General features: G+C 36.9%; 1 protein-coding gene across 1 annotated transcript in view; it reads left to right on the top strand.

Moving 5' to 3' along the window:
- Nucleotides 1-21,165, top strand: part of RYR3 (ryanodine receptor 3) — a 244,899-nt gene that overhangs the window by 105,407 nt on the left and 118,327 nt on the right. The window contains exons 42-51 of the mRNA XM_070935838.1: nucleotides 1,479-1,608; nucleotides 2,848-2,951; nucleotides 3,800-3,935; nucleotides 5,346-5,526; nucleotides 8,908-9,016; nucleotides 10,268-10,388; nucleotides 14,791-14,960; nucleotides 18,628-18,848; nucleotides 20,459-20,549; nucleotides 20,819-20,959. Coding sequence (XP_070791939.1) covers nucleotides 1,479-1,608; nucleotides 2,848-2,951; nucleotides 3,800-3,935; nucleotides 5,346-5,526; nucleotides 8,908-9,016; nucleotides 10,268-10,388; nucleotides 14,791-14,960; nucleotides 18,628-18,848; nucleotides 20,459-20,549; nucleotides 20,819-20,959 — 1,404 coding nt within the window. The remainder of the gene's footprint in view (nucleotides 1-1,478; nucleotides 1,609-2,847; nucleotides 2,952-3,799; nucleotides 3,936-5,345; nucleotides 5,527-8,907; nucleotides 9,017-10,267; nucleotides 10,389-14,790; nucleotides 14,961-18,627; nucleotides 18,849-20,458; nucleotides 20,550-20,818; nucleotides 20,960-21,165) is intronic.

Below are 21,165 nucleotides of genomic sequence, written 5' to 3'. Positions count from 1 at the left end.
CTACATACATAATAATTTAGAAATATTTTGAATTTCTCATAAATATTTGGATAGAGAGATGACTCCTCCAAAGTCAACTCATGATTTTGTTGTTGAGTAGAAGCTTGAACCTGGGTTTTTAGTCCAAATCCAGCACTTTAATCATTACATTACATTATTTATAGAGCAAAGAATGAAAAGCATATTGTACCTCCAGAGTATATAATAAGGTCACATGATGCATACTTCTTTGAGAGTTCCAGTAATTATTTATACCAATGATACAAATATTATAGCATATGAAAATAAAGCCATCTGGACCAAAATTAGAGTACATGCTCTAATATTTTGACTTTTGACAGTAAAAAAGAATGATAAATATAATGCATCTTTCTAATTTTCCTTAGGAGAAAAAAAAAGTCAGAAATTAGCAAAGGTTCCAAGATTCATATTTTAATTGTGAGGACTTTAAAGCTAAGGATTTAATAGTTAAGTTTACCATAACTTTAAATGCAAATATGTATACTATACATAATCTTCACTTATTTTTTAATGAGCTAAATAGTAAGATGATGTCACAACCAAAGAAAAAGTAACCTAAAGAAATTAAAGCCATGAGATATGAAAAAGAAAACAAAGCATGACTATAGCTAGTTAATACCAACACAATCCATTATACTTTCTTTATCTTCCTATAATTGCAAAGCATTCTTATGTCAGCCTTATTCATAGGTTTCCTCTTTTTTCTTTACATTTTTACTTCCTATTTTCAGACTCTTAACTTAGTTTTTTTTTCCTCATGTTATGTCTTGCTTACCCTTCCAAAGTAGGCATAAACACAAATACTTTCATTACTTTTGACAAATGTTGATTCCTCACAATACACAATAGATTACCTGTATTACCTCACAATATATAACAGATTACCTCTATCCTCATGTGTACATCTTAAAAATTCTCCACCCATTCTCTCATTGGTAGTAAATATTCTTCCAAGAATACATACTGTAAATTTGTGTATTTGCCATAGTTTTCTTTCTTTTATGTATAAGTTGAAATTGTCAATTCAATTTTCCCTGTAAAACACAACAACCTTGTTCTTTGATTAATTTTCAGTTCATTCTATTAATTTTCAGATTCATACTGCTCATGGCTTTGCATAAATATTCCCTGCAAATCATTCATTCAGCCAACAAAGTAACATCCGCAACAAACATACTTACATTCATGTACCCAAAGAATTGTAATGTTACCAAAAGTATTCCACAAACATTCTTGAAGTTTATGGCCTGACTTGCCACTCAAAAGAGGAGGCAATTGACAGAATCCCTTGACAGAATTATTGCTGAGAATAGGCAATCCTGAGTAGTCTCCTGATTTTTGCAGATTCTCCATTAGTATTATTAAAGTAATTGATGCAAAACAACAGAGAAGAACATTTTGTGTAAATATTTAAATAAAAAATGTACAGATTATTTAACAGTGTTTTTCTTCCGCAGATTGCTTTTCCTAAAATGGTGGCAAGTTGTTGTCGGTTTCTTTGCTATTTTTGCCGGATCAGTCGCCAAAACCAAAAAGCTATGTTTGAGCATTTAAGCTACTTACTTGAAAACAGCAGTGTTGGACTTGGTATGCTATTTAATTTTAATTTGATTTAATTTGACATATCAACACTTTTAGCTTGTAGCCTCCTACATTAAAGCCTAATTTAACTTATTTTGCATGTTGATACTCTTTTTATTTATGTAACTGGTTTTTAAGTTGTGCTGTAGGTTAAAGAATTATAAAACCTCAAGACCTTTTTACAAATCATATTGTAAAAGATATAGAGCATAATCCTATTGTGTCCACCATATTCAATGAGACTGAACCAGGCATTTGTAAGGTGGTTTTTAAGTGACTATGCAAGATTAAAATCTTACATATGAAAGATAAGGCATCTCAAGTGTGTTGAGATCTGGTCAACGTTTGGGATATTATATTGGTACTCTAATGTTATGAAACTATTACTCCAGGCAAATCCTAATACATATAGTATTAGTCAGTAAGCATATATTTACAAATCTGAAAAGAAGACTCATAGAATTCTTTGAAGTTTATATTTATTTCACATTTTCGAACCACCCATCTTCCTAATTTTATGTTTAAACTGACCTGTTTGGACATTAGTTCAGAACTGCAATGATGATCTGTGAACCATAATAACTCTGGCCTCTATTAATTATCTTTTTTTAAAAAGTTCTGTGTTTGTGTATCCTGGAAAAAAAATCATGTGTATTTCAGAAAGTGAAGATTATTTCATAACATTGCAGAAGCAAGTATTTGCTGATTACTGTTAGTTTCCAGCAAACACCTTCATGTGACATGTACTGTATAGTGACACAATCTATTCTTATGATGCACGCCAATTATTGTATGGGGTGGGAAAGTACCAGGTAGTGCTTCTGCTTGATCCCAGAAGTATCATGCTATTTTGATGACCACACAACATTCACAGTATTTTGCCATTGATACTTTATACCTAAGTATGCAAAGTATGTTATGATTATAATTTTTTATTATAATTTCATCATAATAAAACAATCATTATAATTTTATTACAATAAAACAATTAGAAACAAACCAGAAAAGTGAAGATTGATGAATTATCTCCACTAATTAAGCCACAAAATGCTGAACTGAAAGGAAAGGAACAGTCACAACAACAATCAGCAATCAATGGATTCTCTCCATAAACCATGAAGAAAAAAACACCAATGTTTAAATTTTAGCTAACTGCAAAGTAACTGCTGCCCTCTGCTGTACAGCGCATGTAACTACATGCCTGATATTTTTAATTTTATACATAATCATGTCTTTTTCCTCCAGCTTCTCCTTCTATGAGAGGGTCCACTCCATTAGATGTAGCAGCTGCTTCAGTAATGGATAATAATGAGCTTGCCCTTGCATTGGAAGAGCCAGACCTAGAAAAAGTAATTATTCAACATCTTGTACAACTTTTCATTTTATCATAATTTGCTATACAATCTTGATGTTCTCTGATCTTAGTTGTCTTTCTTGCAGAATAGGTAACTCATCAGTGTTGAGACATGAAGAAGTGAGTTTTCTGGCTGTTGATTCATAGCAGCTTTTCCTCTTACATAATGGGGCTTAGTTTTTACTTAGTATATTTACTTAGTATATTATTTATGTGTAGTATATTATTTATGGCTATTGTCACTCAAGTATGGTCTTCTCATTGCAGATATGTTTAATTTCCTAATTTATATTATATTATGAAGAATCAACATGGACCCTGAGAGGAAATGGTAGGGGGGCTCACAGGATTTATTGAGTCCAGTCAACAAAGGGAGCTAAATTTGTCCTGGAGATGCTCTCAAGCATTTGATCAGGGATTCCTGTGTTTGTGACTGTCTTTGACTGATCCCTTGGTTCATCCATAGATCTGTCAGTCCCAGTCACTTTTTGGGAAAGAAGAAAAACTTTATTTGAATTCAGTCCTTCCCATCTGCTCATATTTTTCTCAGTTCTTGTTATGAACTGCTTTTTGGTCTCCATGGCTGGAGACATATTTTTTATGTCTGCTAGTAAATTTGTAGAAATCAGTTTCTTCTGAAAGCAATTTCCTTGCTTATCAGTTAAAGTGATTATCTCCAGAGAAATTGGTTCTTTATGTTCTTTACATTTTTGGAAGCTTAAAATACATGTTTGTTCATACATTTCTCCCCTACTCACATGTATCAATATGTTGTTTCAGCTCACTTTGATTTTGATTGCTTAGAACAAAGACTAAGATGATGTTCATGTTTGTATTGAACAGGTTGTAACCTACTTGGCAGGCTGCGGTCTTCAGAGCTGCCAAATGCTTTTAGCAGCCGGATACCCTGATATTGGTTGGAATCCCATAGAGGGTGAACGGTATCTCTCATTCTTAAGATTTGCTGTCTTTGTTAATGGTAATTTATTTATTTGATTTATATTATATCTTTCTGTTTAAATTTAATTTAAACACCGAAGGCATTTAAGCATACATATGAATTGACATGAGTTAGGACTACACTGCTGAGATTTAATTTTCTGACTTATCCCTGCACAGCAGAGTGAGAGCTGAAACTGTTTTAATAGTGTAATAATATCAGGCTGTATATATACATTTGCAAACTTATACTAAAATTTTTTGTTGCTCTAGAGCAGGGGTGTCAAACTCAATTTCATTGAGGGCCGCATCAGGGTTGTGTTTGACCTCAGGGGGGGGGCGTGTGTGTGTGTGTAGCCGGGGGCATGACCAGCTTGACATCACTCATGTCGGGGGCGCCTATGATGGCCCGAGCACTCTGCCAGTGAAAATGGGCTCCCAAGTTACAACGGCCTCCTGCAACCCTCTACCAGTGAAAATGGGAGTCTACGAGGGCCATGCATGGCTTCCTGAGCTCTGTTTCCAGCTGCGACAGCCTCCTCCAATCCTCTGCCAGTGAAAACAGAGCCTGTGAGAGCTGTGCGTGGCCCTCCCGAGCTCTGTTTTCGCTGGCAGAGGCACTGCAGGCTGGTTTTTCACTGTTTCCAGGGTGGTCTCGCGGGCCAGAACTAAGCACCCTGCAGTCCGGATGTGGGCCATGGAGCTTGAGTTTGACACCCCTGCTTTAGAGAATAATTTACTCTAAATGGCATATACTTTCACAAATTAGAATCCATTTCATTGCACCATGTATATAAATATACACATGGCACAGAAGAATAATGTTTGGCCCATTAGGTAAGAGAGGATGTAAATGCAGATAGTAATTATATAAAGGATAGATGGGTATAAAATGATTACAGTGGCCTCTGGATTGTAATGGCACAGTCTGTTTGCAAGCACACAGGTGCCTAACGGTCTGGCAGACTGAACCTCTGACTCCTGTGGGGAGATTCCTACATCGGTCACCCACAACCTCCTTGTACCCTTCCCATCTCCAGAATAAGGATATTAGTATTCTGCTATCGCATATTCTATTTCAGCACAAGGTGCTCTTTGTGTTACTTTTAACTTGATGCTGCAATTTACTTTGCTTTCTCAGAGGCCCGTATGATGCTTGATACTGTTTCCAACTTCGATTTACAAATTCTTAGAATAAAAAAAAAAACTGTTATTCCATGGTTTTCAATATTCTTCCGCTTCAGTTCCTTTTCAGAAAATCCAAGTTCTTTCTCCTTCCCACCATAGAATAAAATATATGCAAAGATCTCAGAGTTTAATAGTACAGTTCTATAAGCAAAAATTTGAAGACACTGCAAAGATTACCAAGATGTAATTTTCACCCAAATCTTCTGTATTTGGGTTTAGATTTTGTTCAGATAACTGTGTTCTGTGTTTTGTGGGTTTCCAGGTGAAAGTGTTGAAGAAAATGCCTGTGTTCTTGTTAAGCTTCTTATTCGACGGCCGGAGTGTTTTGGCCCTGCTCTCAGAGGAGAAGGAGGAAACGGTCTGTTAGCTGCGATGCAAGAAGCAATTAAAATTTCTGAGAACCCAGCTCTAGATCTTACTTCTCAGGGTTGTAAGAGAAAATTGTAAGTGAATGTTATCAGGAGGATAACAAACTAGGATAAAGCATAATCTTAAACAGAAATACCAGAAGTGCCTTATCAGTGCCAGCTGCTCCATAGGATTTCAAACAGGAATGTTTCCCAGCCGTGGCAAGAGTTTGATTTGGCAGCTTTCATGCTCAACATATGTCTTTCTACTAATCAGTTTTTTGTAATTCAGAATCTAAAAATCTGGTGTAGCAGTAATTCTTCTGGCAATACCGAGATGAAGTCAGAATTCATTTCTTCAGTGTTTTCATCCACTCATTTGCCTTATGTAGCTGAATATATTGTTGAGATAAATTTTGACAAATACAACTGCAGCAATAATTGCACAAGATTACTTTAGTTATAGTTTATTAATCTTTATTCATAGCATACCTCAAATTATCTGTAAAATTTAAGGTTCCTTCAAAAGCCAGAAAGAAATGAAAAGCGTTATATTATACTGTATAAAATAGTACATATGCATTTCCAGTTATGGTTGATCAAACTGTCCATCAGATTAGACTGAATTTGGCATTTTTAATCTACCTGTTGAGTCCTTCTCGAGGACCAGAGATAGGCAGACATTGTTTGTTTGTTTGTTTGTTTGTTTGTTTTTTTTTGAGAAACTTTATTGAGATTTTTTACAAACAAACAAAAAAGAAAAACATACAAACAGAAACATAAACAACATAGATGTAATGACATTTTCAGTTAGTATCGGATGTGCAGTGTTTTAACTATTTACATAAACAATACTTGGTGATATTTCAAGTCACTTTTAACCATTATTTAACACCTTTAGGTCTTTCTTTCATTTTATCATGCATCCACTCGTACCACCTTTCCCACACAATATAGTAAATTGACTTCTCATCATCATTTAATTCATGAGTTAATTTAGTCATCTCTGTGCACTCCAATATTTTCCTAATTGTGAGCTCTTCTGGTGGTTGGGTTTTCTCTTTCCAATACTGTGCGTATGCCAATCTGGCGGCTGTAATTATGTGGATCATTAAATGTATCTTTTCCTTTCCATATGGCTTCTTTACTATTCCCAGGAGAAATATCTCTGGTATTAATTCAATATCTTCGCCAATTATTTCATATAACCAACTCCTGATCTTGTTCCAATATTCTTTCGCTTCTGGGCATGTCCACCACATGTGAAAGAAGGTGCCTTGACCGTGGCCGCATTTCCAACAATTGGGGTGTATATTAGGATATATCTTTGCTAGTCTGGCCGGGGCTAAATACCATCTATGGAGCATTTTATAATGGTTTTTCTTGTATGCCGCCGCTCTAGTCAGTTTAAGATTCCTATTCCATGCCTCCTCCCATTCCCCAAAATTTATATCACGCCCTATATTTTTTTCCCATGCATTTATTTGATTCTTTGTGGTCTCTTCAGACTTATCATCACCTAATAAATAGTTGTATAGTTTGGCCAAAATCTTTTTATTTGTTCCCATCAGGACTTTATCCAATCCATTTGATCCAACTTCTAAACCATATTGTTCTTTGTCTTTCTGATATCTAGATTTTATTTGTGAATAAATCCACCAATCTAAGGTTATTCCTTGCTCTCGTAAGGTATCATTTGATTTAAGATTCCCTCCTTCGTCTAAGATATCTTTATATCTGCCCATTTTCTCCATCCCCCATCTGTTGGGGTGGATCAGGGCCTCCATCGTTAAGAGCCAACTCGGAATTTTTTTTGTAATATGTTTGCCTAATCGGGGTCCATGTTTGTATCAATGAGTCTCTAATTTTATGTCTATGGAAATATGTCTTCCTTTTCTTCTCTGCATCCCAAATGTGGGCATGCCACCCTTTTTGCAGATCGTGGCCTTCTAAGGTAAGAATCCTCTCATTTTCCAGAGTGATCCAATCTCTTATCCAGACTAACTTAGCTGCCCTGTAATATATTTCCCAGTCAGGGAGTCCAAATCCACCTATATCTCTTTTGCCCCTTAGAATTTTAATGGAAAACCTCGGTCTTTTCCCCTCCCATATAAATTCTCTGATGATTTTGTCTAGTTCTAAAAAAAACTTTTTATCTAAATTTACCGGTATGTTTTGGAATAAGAATAATATTCTGGGACGTTGTTTGATGATATTAGAGCTACTGTTGCAGGATGTAAACTGTTCCAAATAAGGTTGCCTTTTGCAACTGACTGAGGATAATTTTTTCAATGCCAATAGTTTTTATGTGGTACTCCAGATGTTTTGGGATTGTACCCAAGGCACCTATTGCTAGGTACCTGGTGCTATCTTTGCTTTCTTTTTGCCGCAGTCATTTTTATATCTTTGCAATGGGTAAGCACCTTTTTCTTATCATTATAACACTTTAGTTAGTTGCCTGCTATGTGAGAATAATTAAAAATATGATGGAAATAATGTTTGAATTTCTGCACTGATAACAATGTCAAACTACAATTCAACAGATATTTTATGTAGAATTTTCTTTATCTCCTATATGAGACAAGTAATGTAATGAACTATCTATAAGGGTTAATAGGATTTAAAGCACTCTGTTTCTGCTATGGTCTCTCTCATTTTGGTTAATCAGAGAGGGAGAAAGCTGACATTTTCCTTTTTTCTATCATTGAAAAAGATTTCCTTTGTAATCTAACTAAACATGATTAAACTAGTTTAACAAAAATCTAAAAGCAGGCAGCTGTGTTTTTTAAGAAAAGTTGCTTAGAGAAAGGATATATTAGTATGAAAATCAATTAGAGCACATTCTCTTTTTTTACACCTGCTACTTCCCCACACAAATGATCTTCACCAGGTACTGTTATAATACCTGAAACATGTATTATAATTATGTAAATTAGTTGGAAAAGCAGCTGGGAGAGCAAACGTGATTTGGAGTAAACCTATAATGGAAAGAGAGAAATTAAAACATAGCATTGACTGTATATCAGTCCTTTCCACAATATTTTCCTTCTTTTTCTCCCTCCCTCTTCCTTTTAAAGGCTATTGAGAATTCAGTACACATATATGTATGTATGGTTTAATTACTTTTAGAAAAAATATATATCTATACCAGACTACTAAAATAATTTCTCCTAAGACTTTACCAGTATATGAACTACTATAAGAAAGCATAGCAGGAATTTCAGTTGGAATGTATTCTATTTACTTGATGAAATCTCTAAAGGAATAGAATCAATTTTAGTTTAACATTTTGTATTTGTAACAATTTGCTGTTTAGTTAACATCACAAAAAGCTATGAATAGTATACAATATAAGGCAGCAAATAAGTTGAACTGCTTACATTAAAGAAGACAAATTGCTTAAAAACATAACAATGTTTTTGAATTTTCTAAATAACCTCAATATTTATTTGTGGCTACATGGTTTCTTTTCACTAGTCTAGAAGAAGATGAGGAAGAGGAAGAGATAGTCCACATGGGCAGTGCAATAATGTCTTTCTATTCAGCTCTTATAGATTTGCTTGGCCGCTGTGCACCAGAACTCCATGTAAGTAGCCTTGTTATTTCTGTAGGAACAGGAAATCTAACACATGAATTTTCTAAATCATCAATACATGAACTACTTCAGTTCATGCCTACCTTCAGTGGTGGATCATTCATACTCCATGAATATAAATTTATAATTTTGGTAGAAGAAGAAATGAATTCTATCAAATTAAGATCTCTAAATGCAGTAGTATTGTACACTTACACTACTACTGTAAGATGCAGTAATAGAAAGAATTAGGAATTAGAAGGAATAAGGTATAAGGAAAATAACTCAAATGCATTCCAAGAAACTGGAATGGATATAATATTTCATTCATTCATTCATTCATTCATTCATTCATTTATTTTGTCTAACATGTACATTATAACAGTTAGTAGTATAAACATAAATATGAACATAGTAAATGATTACGAATAAATGAAGACAGTAGGACAGGGATGGTAGGCACGCTAGTGCACTTATGCACACCCCTTACTGACCTCTTAGGAAAGGGGTGAGGTCAATAGTAGACAGTCTAAGGTTAAAGTTATGGGGGTTTGGGGATGTAACAACAGAGTCAGGTAATACATTCCAGGCATTGACCACTCTGTTACTGAAGTCGTATTTTCTGCAATCGAGTTTGGAGCGGTTTACCTTGAGATACATGGGAAAAGTTCTGGGTTTCTTCATTAGAACAGAAACATTTAAATCATGTTGATGTGACCACTAACCTATCTTCATTTACTGAATAAGAAACAAGGTGGTTAGGTTTAGGGATGAATGGAAGCTATTCTAGCGAAGATCTGTTAGATAAGGGGACTTGATGCACAAGGAGCTTTTATATATTTACTTATTTGTTAGGCAGCTTTCCTCCAGGGGTTAAATTACTCCACACTCTTTCCTTCTTCATTCAGTTTGTTTGTTTGTTTGTTTGTTTGTTTGTTTATTATTTATTTATTTAGCATATGGCATCATTTAGTACATATATGTACTCAATAAAGAATAGGAAACATGTGGCGTAATTCATATGTTGATGAACTTAATTCTTAACTCACCCCAAGTAGCAAGACTGATAGTGGGTCATATTCTCAGTAAATCTAAAACATCATAATATGGGGGAAATCACTGAAGGGAAAAAACTAAATTGCTTTTAGGTAAATAAAAGAAATATTTTTATCTCTTAGTGTTCTTGAATATTTGTAAAAAAATAAGAAAGTATTTTTGTGAAGATAATAAAAATAAGCAAAATAATATAACATTCTTTTACAGCTTATCCAAACTGGGAAAGGTGAAGCTATTAGAATACGGTCAATTTTGCGTTCCCTTGTGCCAACAGAAGATTTAGTTGGGATTATAAGTATTCCATTAAAACTACCAACAATAAACAAAGGTAACTATGAAAATCATTCTAACTCGAGTTGGGATGGAAAATCAAAGCGGAAGATTGCTTTGTTTGATCTTGTTCAGATACTCTCCTTTAAAAGCTTACGCCTAGATTTGTAAAGTATTTTAAGTTTCTCTTGCAATTGTATTAATTTTATCATATTATAATTATATGCCAATAATTTTGTCTATGGAGATTCGAAGTCATCCAGGTCATGGTTGTCCCAAAGGTGCTTTTTTCAAGAGACAAGTGGACTTTCTGGTTTTTCTTTGAAGATGTTTCTCTTCTCATCCAAGAAGTTTCTTCAGCTCTGCTGGATGGTCAGAGAATGGAAGGATTCTTCTATTTCCCCACCATCCATTCCTTCCATTCCCCATCGTCCAGTCAGAGCCGAAGAAGCTTCTTGGATGAGAAGCTAAATGTCTTCAAAGAAAAACCAGAAAGTCTTCTTGCCTCTTGAAAAAAGCACCTTTGGGATGCCAATAATTTGAAATGGATAAGAATGTAAAACATTACAAAATGAATTTAAATTATATTTAACCAGCTTGCTATATAAATTATATAATAAAGCTAACATTTATTTTACATAAATTCAGGGGTGAAATGCTACTGGTTCGGGCCAGTTCGCCCAAACTGGTAGTTAAAAATGCTTTAAAAAGTAAAAAAAAGAGCAGGAAATCCCAAAGGCCACATTTGGTGTGGTGTGCACATGTGCACACAGCGTGCATCTGGTGTGCACTGTGCATGCGCATGCACGCAGCGTGCATCCAGCATGCACTGTGCATGTGTGCACGCAGCGTGCGTGTGGCTTGCACCGCTCATGCACAGACATCGAACCGGTGGCGACCAGTGGAGGATTTCACCACTGCGTAAACTCTTTGATTATGTAATTCCCCTATATCCCAAGCCATGGTCTATATATAACTATATTTGGAACATTCTAGACTATTGATTGATTGATTGAATATTGCTGCCTATTTGTCCATAGTGACTTAATCTCTTCATTTTCAGCTATCAGTTCTGTAGAGATCTTTTTTGGGGGGACAGAGGTTATTAATTTTAAAAAGTCAGCGCAATGTAAATGGTGGTAGATGACAGAGTACATTTTATAGAAGTGTGGGAATCATTCATAGGAGTGTTGCACTTTAACAATAATCCCAATAGGATTTCTTCTATATATTGAAGTTCTGAAGGGACTATGCCAAGTCTACAAGACAATGTGATATCTTGACACTTGGAACAGCAGGTTTTGAGAGGCATTTTGGTGTCCTGGGGAAACAACAGTCTGAATAATTGATATACTGTATTTTTCGTAGTATAAGACGCTCTTCCCCCCACCCCAAAGAGGGTGGACATGTTGGTGCATTTTATACGCTGAATACAGCCAATTGAAGAATGCTTGCTTGCCCTGCCCCACTCATCCCATTTTTGTGAAAGGGTTTGGGAGGCCTGCAGAATGTTCATGGGAGCTGGGGAGAGAAAATGGTCCCATTTTTCACCCAATTTTCACAAAAACAGGGGCATTTTTCCCTCCCTTGGCCCCAGGAGCACTCTGCAGGCCTCCCAAACCCTCTGTGTGCCCCATTTTTCACAAAAACGGGCCCATTTGGGAGGCCTGCTGAGTGCTCCTGGGGGCCTGGGTGGGAAAAACAGCCCTATTTTTGCAAAAAACGGTGTGCACAGAGAGTTTGGAAGGCCTACAGAGTACTCCTGGGGGCCGGGGAGGGCAAAAACTTTTTTTTCTTACTTACCTCTTTGAAATCTTGGTGCATCTTATACACTGGTGCATCTTATGGTCCGAAAAATACGATAGAACCCTATAAAATGCATTTCTCTCTAATTTTCTGGTAAAAATGTTTCGCAGGACCTTTGTGTCCACATGTTTGTAGCAATAGCAATAGCACTTAGACTTATATACCACTTTACAGTGCTTTACAGCCCTCTCAAAACGGTTTACAGAATCATCATATTGCCCCCAACAATTTGGGTCCTCATTTTACCCATCTTGGAAGGATGGAAGCATGAGACAACCTTGAGCCTGGTGGGATTTGAACTGGCAAATTGCAGGCATCTGGCGGTCTAACCACTGCGCCACCGAGGCTCTAGTACTTCAGTAATATCTGGTTGGAATGCATTTCAGAACTTTATTCTAACTTATTCCCATCATGATTTCTACCCACACTTCTTGGAATTTCATTGGCATCCTTCAGTCTCAAAAGACTATGGTATCGTGCTCTGGAAAGAGGTCCTAAAACAGCATCTAGTGTGACTAAAAAGGCCAATTCGAGAGTGGCAATCCCTTCCACACTGAGGGCAGATACATTCTGTCCCCTGCCCAGCCCCCAGATTTTGCTGGTTCCTGGACTGCCTCTTTGCCTCAGCCTGCCGAACAAGTGTGTCTCTTCGAATTGGAGAAGGCCATGCTGCGTCTTTAGCCTCCAAGCTGAACGATCGGAGGTCAAGGTTTCCCAGTTGTTAATGTCCATTCCCAGGGCCTTTAGGTCCATCTTGCAGATATCCTTATATCGCAGCTCTGAGGCGCTTTTCCTGCACTAATTCTCCATACAGGAGATCTAGATGTAAAACAAATAAATTCCATAGAACATATAGAGGCCATAGTGCAATGAAGCAAAATTGTACTTTGGTGACTTTATTGGTGGCTGCACCAACTAATACCTATAGGTAAACCACAGTTTACTTTGATCCTGAATATCTGTTTTGTGTTTTGGGATCCGGCATTAATTAATTAATTAATTATTCTTAACTGCTCATCTCCCTCAGTCAGGCACTCTGGGCGATGCAGAATGTTGACAGTGTCCCTAGGAACTAACAGATCACCATCTGAAAAATCCTTGACTTGTCTTCCTGTTTTTCAAACAAGATCATAAACAACAACAAAAAAAGAATGCTGCTTTTATATCATAAAATAATAACAGCTTTTCAAGGTGGAAGAGCTATTATTTACATAGTTGAAAATAACACATCATACAGACAAAAGATATCAGAAGAATAGAGGAAATTGCAAGGTCTGCCAAATATATAAAAAAAGTTAGAGCCTGTAAAGGAAGGAAAAGAAGCAAAACAGCACAGAACAAAACCAGGATGATAAAAGTGTAGAATAACAGATTTGACTCCTGAACTGGATAATTTAAGAGTGCAACATTTTGTTACATTTATCTCCTACAGAAAATTCAAACTATTGTTTGGTCATCTGTTCTGTTTCCTCATTCTTGGTATAAAATTGTGCTTGTCTACTGACAAACAAAAATTGCTTTTTATTAACCATTTAGAATAGAATAGAATAGAATAGAATAGAATAGAATAGAATAGAATAGAATAGAATAGAATAGAATAGAATAGAATAGAATAGAATAGAATAGAATTCTTTATTGGCCAAGTGTGATTGGACACACAAGGAATTTGTCTTTGGTGCATATGTTCTCAGTATACATAAAAAGACAAGATACATTTGTCAAGAATCATAAGGTACAACACAATGATAGTGTTGATGGTTAATGATTAATAATGATGATTAATGATTAATAATAAATAATGATTTATTAACACTTTAGGACTTCAGAAGCCCCAACTTATTTCTCTCTATATATCAAAGTTTAGGTTATTTTCATAGAACTTAGATTTCAAAGATTTTACAATAGGACCATGAAGTGGATCCGTGAATTTGAATTTAGACTACTGTTATTTTGGTTTTCTGGTTTCTCTAAACCAGGGGTGTCAAAACTGATTTCATTGAGGGCCGCCTCAGGGCTTGTGTTTGATCTGGGAGAGCTGGGGGTTGGGCGTGGCCATGGTGGGCGTGGCCATGGTGGGCATGTCCAGCTCGATGTCACTTGTGTTGTGGGCACCTATGGTGGCCAAGTGCTAAGGCAGGACTTCCCTGAGACCATCCCTCACTCTCATTATAAACTCCTTCCTTCCTTCCTTCCTTCCTTCCTTCCTTCCTTCCTTCCTTCCTTCCTTCCTTCCTTCCTTTTCCTTCCCTCTTCATTCTCCTTTCTTCTTCGTTTGTGTGTGGCCCCCTGCACTCTGTTTTTGGCCGTGATGGCCTCCTGCAGCCCTGTACCAGAGAAAATGGAGCTCAGGCCCTCCCAAGCTCCGTTTTCACGGCAGAGGCACTGTGTGCCAGTGCTTTGCTGTTTCCAGGCCGGCCCCACAGGCCAGATCTAAGCATTCCGTGGGTAGGATTCTGCCCGTGGGCCTTGAGTTTGACACCCTTGCTCTAAACTAAGGTAAGTGAATGTTGAAATAATGACAGCCTTAAATAAGTGAATATCAGACCAGCATTGCATTTTCACTTGTTTGCAGGCAGAAGCTCTATACAGCTAAATTGAATAAATGTAGAGCAATATTTGTACTGAGATAATGGCTTTTTTTTTTTTTTTGTCAGATGGAACAGTCACTGAGCCAAATATGTCTGCAACTTTCTGTCCTGACCACAAAGCACCCATGGTGCTTTTTCTAGATCGTGTCTATGGTATAAAGGACCAAACCTTCCTCCTTCACCTTCTGGAAGTTGGATTTTTACCAGATTTAAGGGCATGTGCTTCATTGGATACAGTTGAGTACTGTTTGCTATTATTCTCTAACTGTATTAAGGAGATTTGCTTCGTGGCAGTATTGGAATTTAGCTAAGCACTATAATTTATTTTCTGCAATTAGAGTGTTGTAATATTAAGAGTTTGCATGTACATTTATCAGCAGTTTATAAATTTAAATAAACTGTGACCTGCCTTTTATTATAAACTACTCAAGGCTTACCAAAACATTAATGAAACAAAGCATTAATAAACAATGATAAAGAAGGTAGTTAACATAAAAATCAAACTCTACCACTGAGAACAGCATCATTAAAGATCTTGTTCAGGCCAAAGTAAATATGTAAGTGATGACAGGACAGAAGCTTCTTCTCGATTCCAGGTTGCTTCTCTCCTTGATTAGTTTCCATCCATTGTTTCTTGTCCTGCCCTCTGGTGCTTTGGAAAATAAGTTTGTGGCAGCCTCTCAAATACTGGAATGCTGTTATCATGTTTCCCCCTTAGTCCTTTTTTTCTCTAGATTAGCCAAACCCAAATCCTGCAACCATTCTTCATATGTTTTAGTCTTCAGGCCTTTAATCATCTTAGTTGCTCTTCTGCCACCAATTGCCTCCCACCGACCAGTCCGCTCCCACAGAGAGGGTCTCCTCAGGGTGCCATCGGCCAAGTTATGTCGGCTGGCGACACCCAGGGGGAGGGCCTTCTCTGTGGGAGCCCCAGCCCTGTGGAATGAACTGCCCCCGGAAATACGTAAGATCTCCAACCTCCGGGTGTTTCGCTGCGCACTAAAGACCCTGTTGTTCCGCCAGGCCGGGCTATTAACATAACGATTTTAAATTGGGGTATTTTAAATTTCTGGGATTTTAATTGGAGCCTAATTATTTAATGATTTTAAATTTTAATTGTTGTTTTGTTCTGTGTTTTTAATAGGCTGTACACCGCCCTGAGTCCTTCGGGAGAAGGGCGGTATAGAAATAAAATTATTATTATTATTATTATTATTATTATTATTATTATTATTATTATTATTATTATTATTATTATTATTATTATTATCTGCATTTTTGCCAAAGTTTCATTTTAATGTTAATTTCTCATATAGTGCTTCTGGAAGGGTTTAACAGCACATGAAAACAATTAAAAACCTGGTTTGGTAATTGACTTTACCCCCTTAGCTGGCCCTAAGGGAGCTGTAGAGTATCTGAGGAGTTACAGTATCTTGCCCCAGTAGGACTAGCCCATCCCACTTGCTCCAGCAGAAGAGGCCTCCTGTGGACCCCACTGGTTAAGGAATTCTGGCTGGCAGTATAAAGGAGAAGAACCTTTCCTGCTGTGGCCCCCATTCTAGGGAACATTCAGCCACCAGAGATGAGAATTGTTCCTGTCCTTTTGGCCTTCTGGAAGGGCATTAAAATGTGGTATCACTGGTTGGCTTGGGACCCTGAAGGAGACACTCTCTGCTGGAGGTGATTGATCTGTCCCCGTCCACACACACACACACACACACACACAAACACAGCCAGCCGAAGGTTAAGGAAGCACTTGGAACACACCCAGCTCTTTATCTCCAACTTGGCAGCGATATACACGCCGTCTGCCAAGTGCTTTTATTTCCACAGAAAAACAGAAAGATAAATACTCAGCTTCCAAACGTCCAACAACAATAAATATTCCTCCCAGCAGTTCCGAACGAGGCTTTAGTGACTATCCAAGGTTAGTTTTGTTCGTCACAGGGATCACTGGCCACCACCCTCTATTATATAGTCTCTGGGGTGTGGTCCAGTGACTCAGTTCTAATCCCTAGCACGCCTCCTGAGCTGCTGCAATCGTTTATCACGCCTTCGGAGGCGTGCGTCCAGGAATGATGTTTCTCCTCCGCTCTCATCCGAGCCACCTGTCTCCCTGCTAATCTCCTCTCCCTCGGCCGGCACCTGAGACAGTGCCAGAGGGGAGGGGCCTGGAGAGGGAGGCCTGGCTGATTCCTCTTCCTCATGCTCGGAGCTTTCTTCCTCCGATGGGACAGGCTCAGAGGGCGGGGCCACAACAGTGATTGAGAGGGTATAAAGAACATCTCACCCCTGTGCTGTCTGTACCCTTGGTTTCAGTTTTTTATATACCAGTAACTCTTCTTAATTTTAAATGTTTTTACATTTATCTTTTACTCCTTGTAAACTGCCCAGTCATCTGATCAGTGAGATGGGCAGCATATAAATTTAATAAATAAAATAAATCAACAAAAGTAAACAACAGTATATCAACCCTCAATCCATAATATACACATTTAAATGGCTACTATAGGTAATACGCAATGCAAAATTATTTTAAAAACTCCAACATCTTATGGGCCCATAAGACTAACCTCGCAAGCCCTAATCCAGGAACATAATGGATGTTTATAACCTGCAGGATTAAGCTATTATGTTATAATATTATTATGGTATTACATTTATACTGTTATATTTTAATCTTCTTACTGCTGGTATGTCTACATGATGCTCAGAATCAGATATGATTGGAAGGACATATCAGACAGATGATAGATAGATAGATAGATAGATAGATAGATAGATAGATAGATAGATAATAGAGAAAGAAAGAAAGAAAGAAAGAAAGAAAGAAAGAAAGAAAGAAAGAAAGAAAGAAAGAAAGAAAGAAAGAAGAATTGACTCACTAGATACAATAAAGATTAAATGCAGGATGAAAGAAAAGAATGAAGGAAGAAATTGAGTGATTTTTTTGGGGGGGTTGAGCTACAGTAGACTGCTCTATGGATGCATTACTTGTAGATTGAGTATCTGCATGTTGTAATACATATAAAAGTAAAAACCACAAGGGAAAATACAGAGAGTAAAAAAGAATCGTAATGAAAAAAGCAAATAGAAAAAGAATCTAAAAAAAGAAAAAGATGTTAAAGAAGCAGCTTTCCAATATTCTTGACAGTGTTATGGATAGATAAAGCATTCAGGTTGTAAGAACATCTTTTTCAGGAGGAAAGGAAAGACTGGTTAAAAAGTATACACTTTAGCTTTGATGATGCTGTCTCCCATATCATGCAACAAGCCTTTCACACTATAGCAGTGATGGCTAACCCTTTTACTGTCGTGTGCCAAAAGTTGGGGGAGCGCGAGGGGGTCGTGTGTGTGCCCACACCCATAATTCAATTCTGCCCGCTCCACACGCATGCGCGCACGACCCCCCCTCCCAGGCAACCCTCGTTTTTGGCACAGAAGGCCCATTTTTTGCTCTCCCCAGGTTCCAGAGGCTTTCTAGGAGCCTGGGGAGGACGAAAACGTCCTTCCCCACTCCCCCTGAGGCCCTCCAGAAGCGGAAACAGCTCGTTTCCCGACTTCAAGTGGGCCCGGAAGGCCTGAAAATCAGTTGGCCGGTGTGCGCATGCGCACTGGAGCTGAGCTAGGGCAATGCTCCCTGTGCCACCTGTGGCACACATGTCATAGGTTCGCCATCACGGCTCTATAGTATATTCTGGAAATTCATTGACATTGGGCTTTTTCCAAACTATAAAAATAAGAGAGGTAAGAGCTTTCATCAACATGCATTCATGTATCTGGCCTGAAAGTCTTAAGTTATTGTGCGGTCCTCTGAGAAGAATTATGCTCAGAATATTCAATAATAAAATAGAATATATATTAATCAGACAGTAACCATATTAATGTGTATCTTTTATGCAGATTTCTCTAAGTACCACTGAGACAGCTCTTGCTCTAAATAGATATATTTGCACAGCTGTGTTCCCATTACTCACACGGTGTGCTTCTCTCTTTTTGGGATCTGAGCATTACATCTCGTTGATTGATTCCACTCTTCATACAATATACCGTCTGTCCAAAGGGCGCTCTCTTATAAAAGCACAAAGAGACACAATTGAGGAATGCTTGCTTGCTGTCTGCCAGTAAGTATTTGCATAAAATCTTCTTCTATTTCTTGTGGAAACAATATCTCTAATATAATTTATGTGATATTCATTGAGAGAGGAAAGAGTAACCTACACAGAAACGTAGAACAGAATTTGTGCCAGCAAAGTGAGTACAAGAGAAGGCTATATAACAGGTAGTCCTCGACTTACACCAATTCATTTAGTGATCATTCAAAGTTAAAACAGCACTGAAAAAAGTGATTTATGACCGTTTTTCACACTTACGACCGTTGCAACATCCCTGGGGTCATCTGATCAAAATTCAGATGCTTGGCAACTGGTTCATATTTATGACCATTGCTGTGTCCCAAATAATATGATCCCCTTTTGTGACCTCCTGACAAGCAAAGTCAATGGGGAAGACAGGTTCACTTAAAAACCAGGTTACTAACTTAACAACTGCAGTGATTCACTTAACAACAGAGGCAAGCAAGGTTGTAAAATGGAGCAAAATTCACTTAACAAATGCCTCACAACAGAAATTTTGGGTTCAATTGTGGTCATAAGTCAAGGACTGCTGGTATAAGGGAACAAGGTAGGTTTAATTCACTTTGTCTATCTTCATGACAGAGTATGAACCAAGTTAGCTTTAAATAACACATGTTCATCTCCAAATGAAGCCTGGATAGGAGCCTGGATAGCTCAGCAGACTAATGCATTGTAATTTAACTTCAGCTGTCTTCAATTAGTAAGTTCGAATCTTGCCAGGCTCAAGGTTGACTCAGCCTTCCATCCTTTCTAAGGTAGGTAAACTGAGGACCCAGTTTGTGGGGGCAATAAGATGACTTTGTATAAATATACAAAAGTATGAAGGCTATTGCTTAACGCATTGTAAGCCGCCCTGAGTCTCTGCAGAAGGGCGACATATAAATCAAATAAAAACAAAACAAAACAACAACAACAACAACAAAAAAAACACAAATAAAGTAGTATAATCTGTCACCTTTAAAAAATCTATTAAATGCAGAAGGAGCACTTTGGAGGTGAAAAAAGCAATAGTTTTTCTCCAATTTACACATCCATTCTTTCTACGTATTTGATTTAAGAGCAAAATCAGTTACCTGAGCATCAGTTAATTGAGCATATTTTAATAAAAAAAACAATGATTTTGAAAAATAGATGGGATTTCAGATCTAAATTTCTGATCTTTCACACTGCTGTAATATCATTATTCAACAATATTTTAGCCTATAAATACTCAATTATTCTAGTCATTGTAGAATATAAAAGATTACTATCCTTTTTCGTAATGAGGAGACACATTTTTCTTTCAAGAAAATTCTCAGCTTTAGGGGCCACAGGTAGTATGGGCAGGGATATGGTGAAATCACTGGTATATGAGACCAGTCATCACTTTTTGCTTGCTTAATAATACTGTAAAGATCTAAAAAGAGGTGTTTGCATTATATATGGTCTAATAAAGTTTTCTATGAATTCTGCCTTTTTGATGAAATTAATCTTTTAGACAGCCTTTTTTTTTATCAAGTATTTGTATTAAATGTCCTGTATTTCAACTGATCCTGTAAATGCTTTGCATATTTATTAAAAAGATTGAAATTGAAAATGAACTTCTTTTTTAATTATAGCCACTTACGGCCTTCGATGCTACAACAACTTCTTCGGCGATTAGTTTTTGATGTACCTTTACTTAATGAATACTGTAAAATGTCATTAAAGGTCAGTATTTCTATTTCTGCTGTGGCATTAAATATTTGAGTACTGTGAGTGCCTTTTTCCTTCTTTATGTTTTAGAAAGTACATTGAAAGGCAATGTTCCAAATGTTTTTCAATGTATATTTGGTAAAAAGTACATTATTTGTATAAATTAATACTAGATTTGTTACATAAAAAATAAAAGGTCATAATCTGCATCATATCATACCAATGCATATTGATTTTCAATTTGTTTTAATATATTTTTAAATGAATTTTTATGCTGTTTACAGCTTTTAACAAATCACTATGAGCAATGCTGGAAATATTATTGCTTGTCTTCAGGATGGGGAAATTATGGAACAGCAGCTGAAGAAGAATTACATTTGACGGAAAAACTTTTTTGGGGAATATTTGATTCCCTCTCTCATAAGGTAAAGATAAAACTTCAAATTAAAAGGCATTGCTTGAATACACATACACCAATATAAGTACAAATACAGCTAGAAAAATTGTCCTATTTATATCACATTCATAATCTATGAGAACATAGTGATTAATAAGAAGTTAGATAATAGCACTTTTCCTCTATTACATGCTGAGCATTGTTAGATCAGATGCTGCTCCTATGCAAACATAC

Source organism: Pituophis catenifer, unplaced genomic scaffold (genome assembly GCF_029215685.1).
Source record: "Pituophis catenifer annectens isolate HBS135680 unplaced genomic scaffold, rPitCat1.0.hap2 SCAF_1, whole genome shotgun sequence".
Classification (NCBI taxonomy): domain Eukaryota; kingdom Metazoa; phylum Chordata; class Lepidosauria; order Squamata; family Colubridae; genus Pituophis; species Pituophis catenifer.
This window is presented reverse-complemented; position numbering and strand designations above follow the sequence as displayed.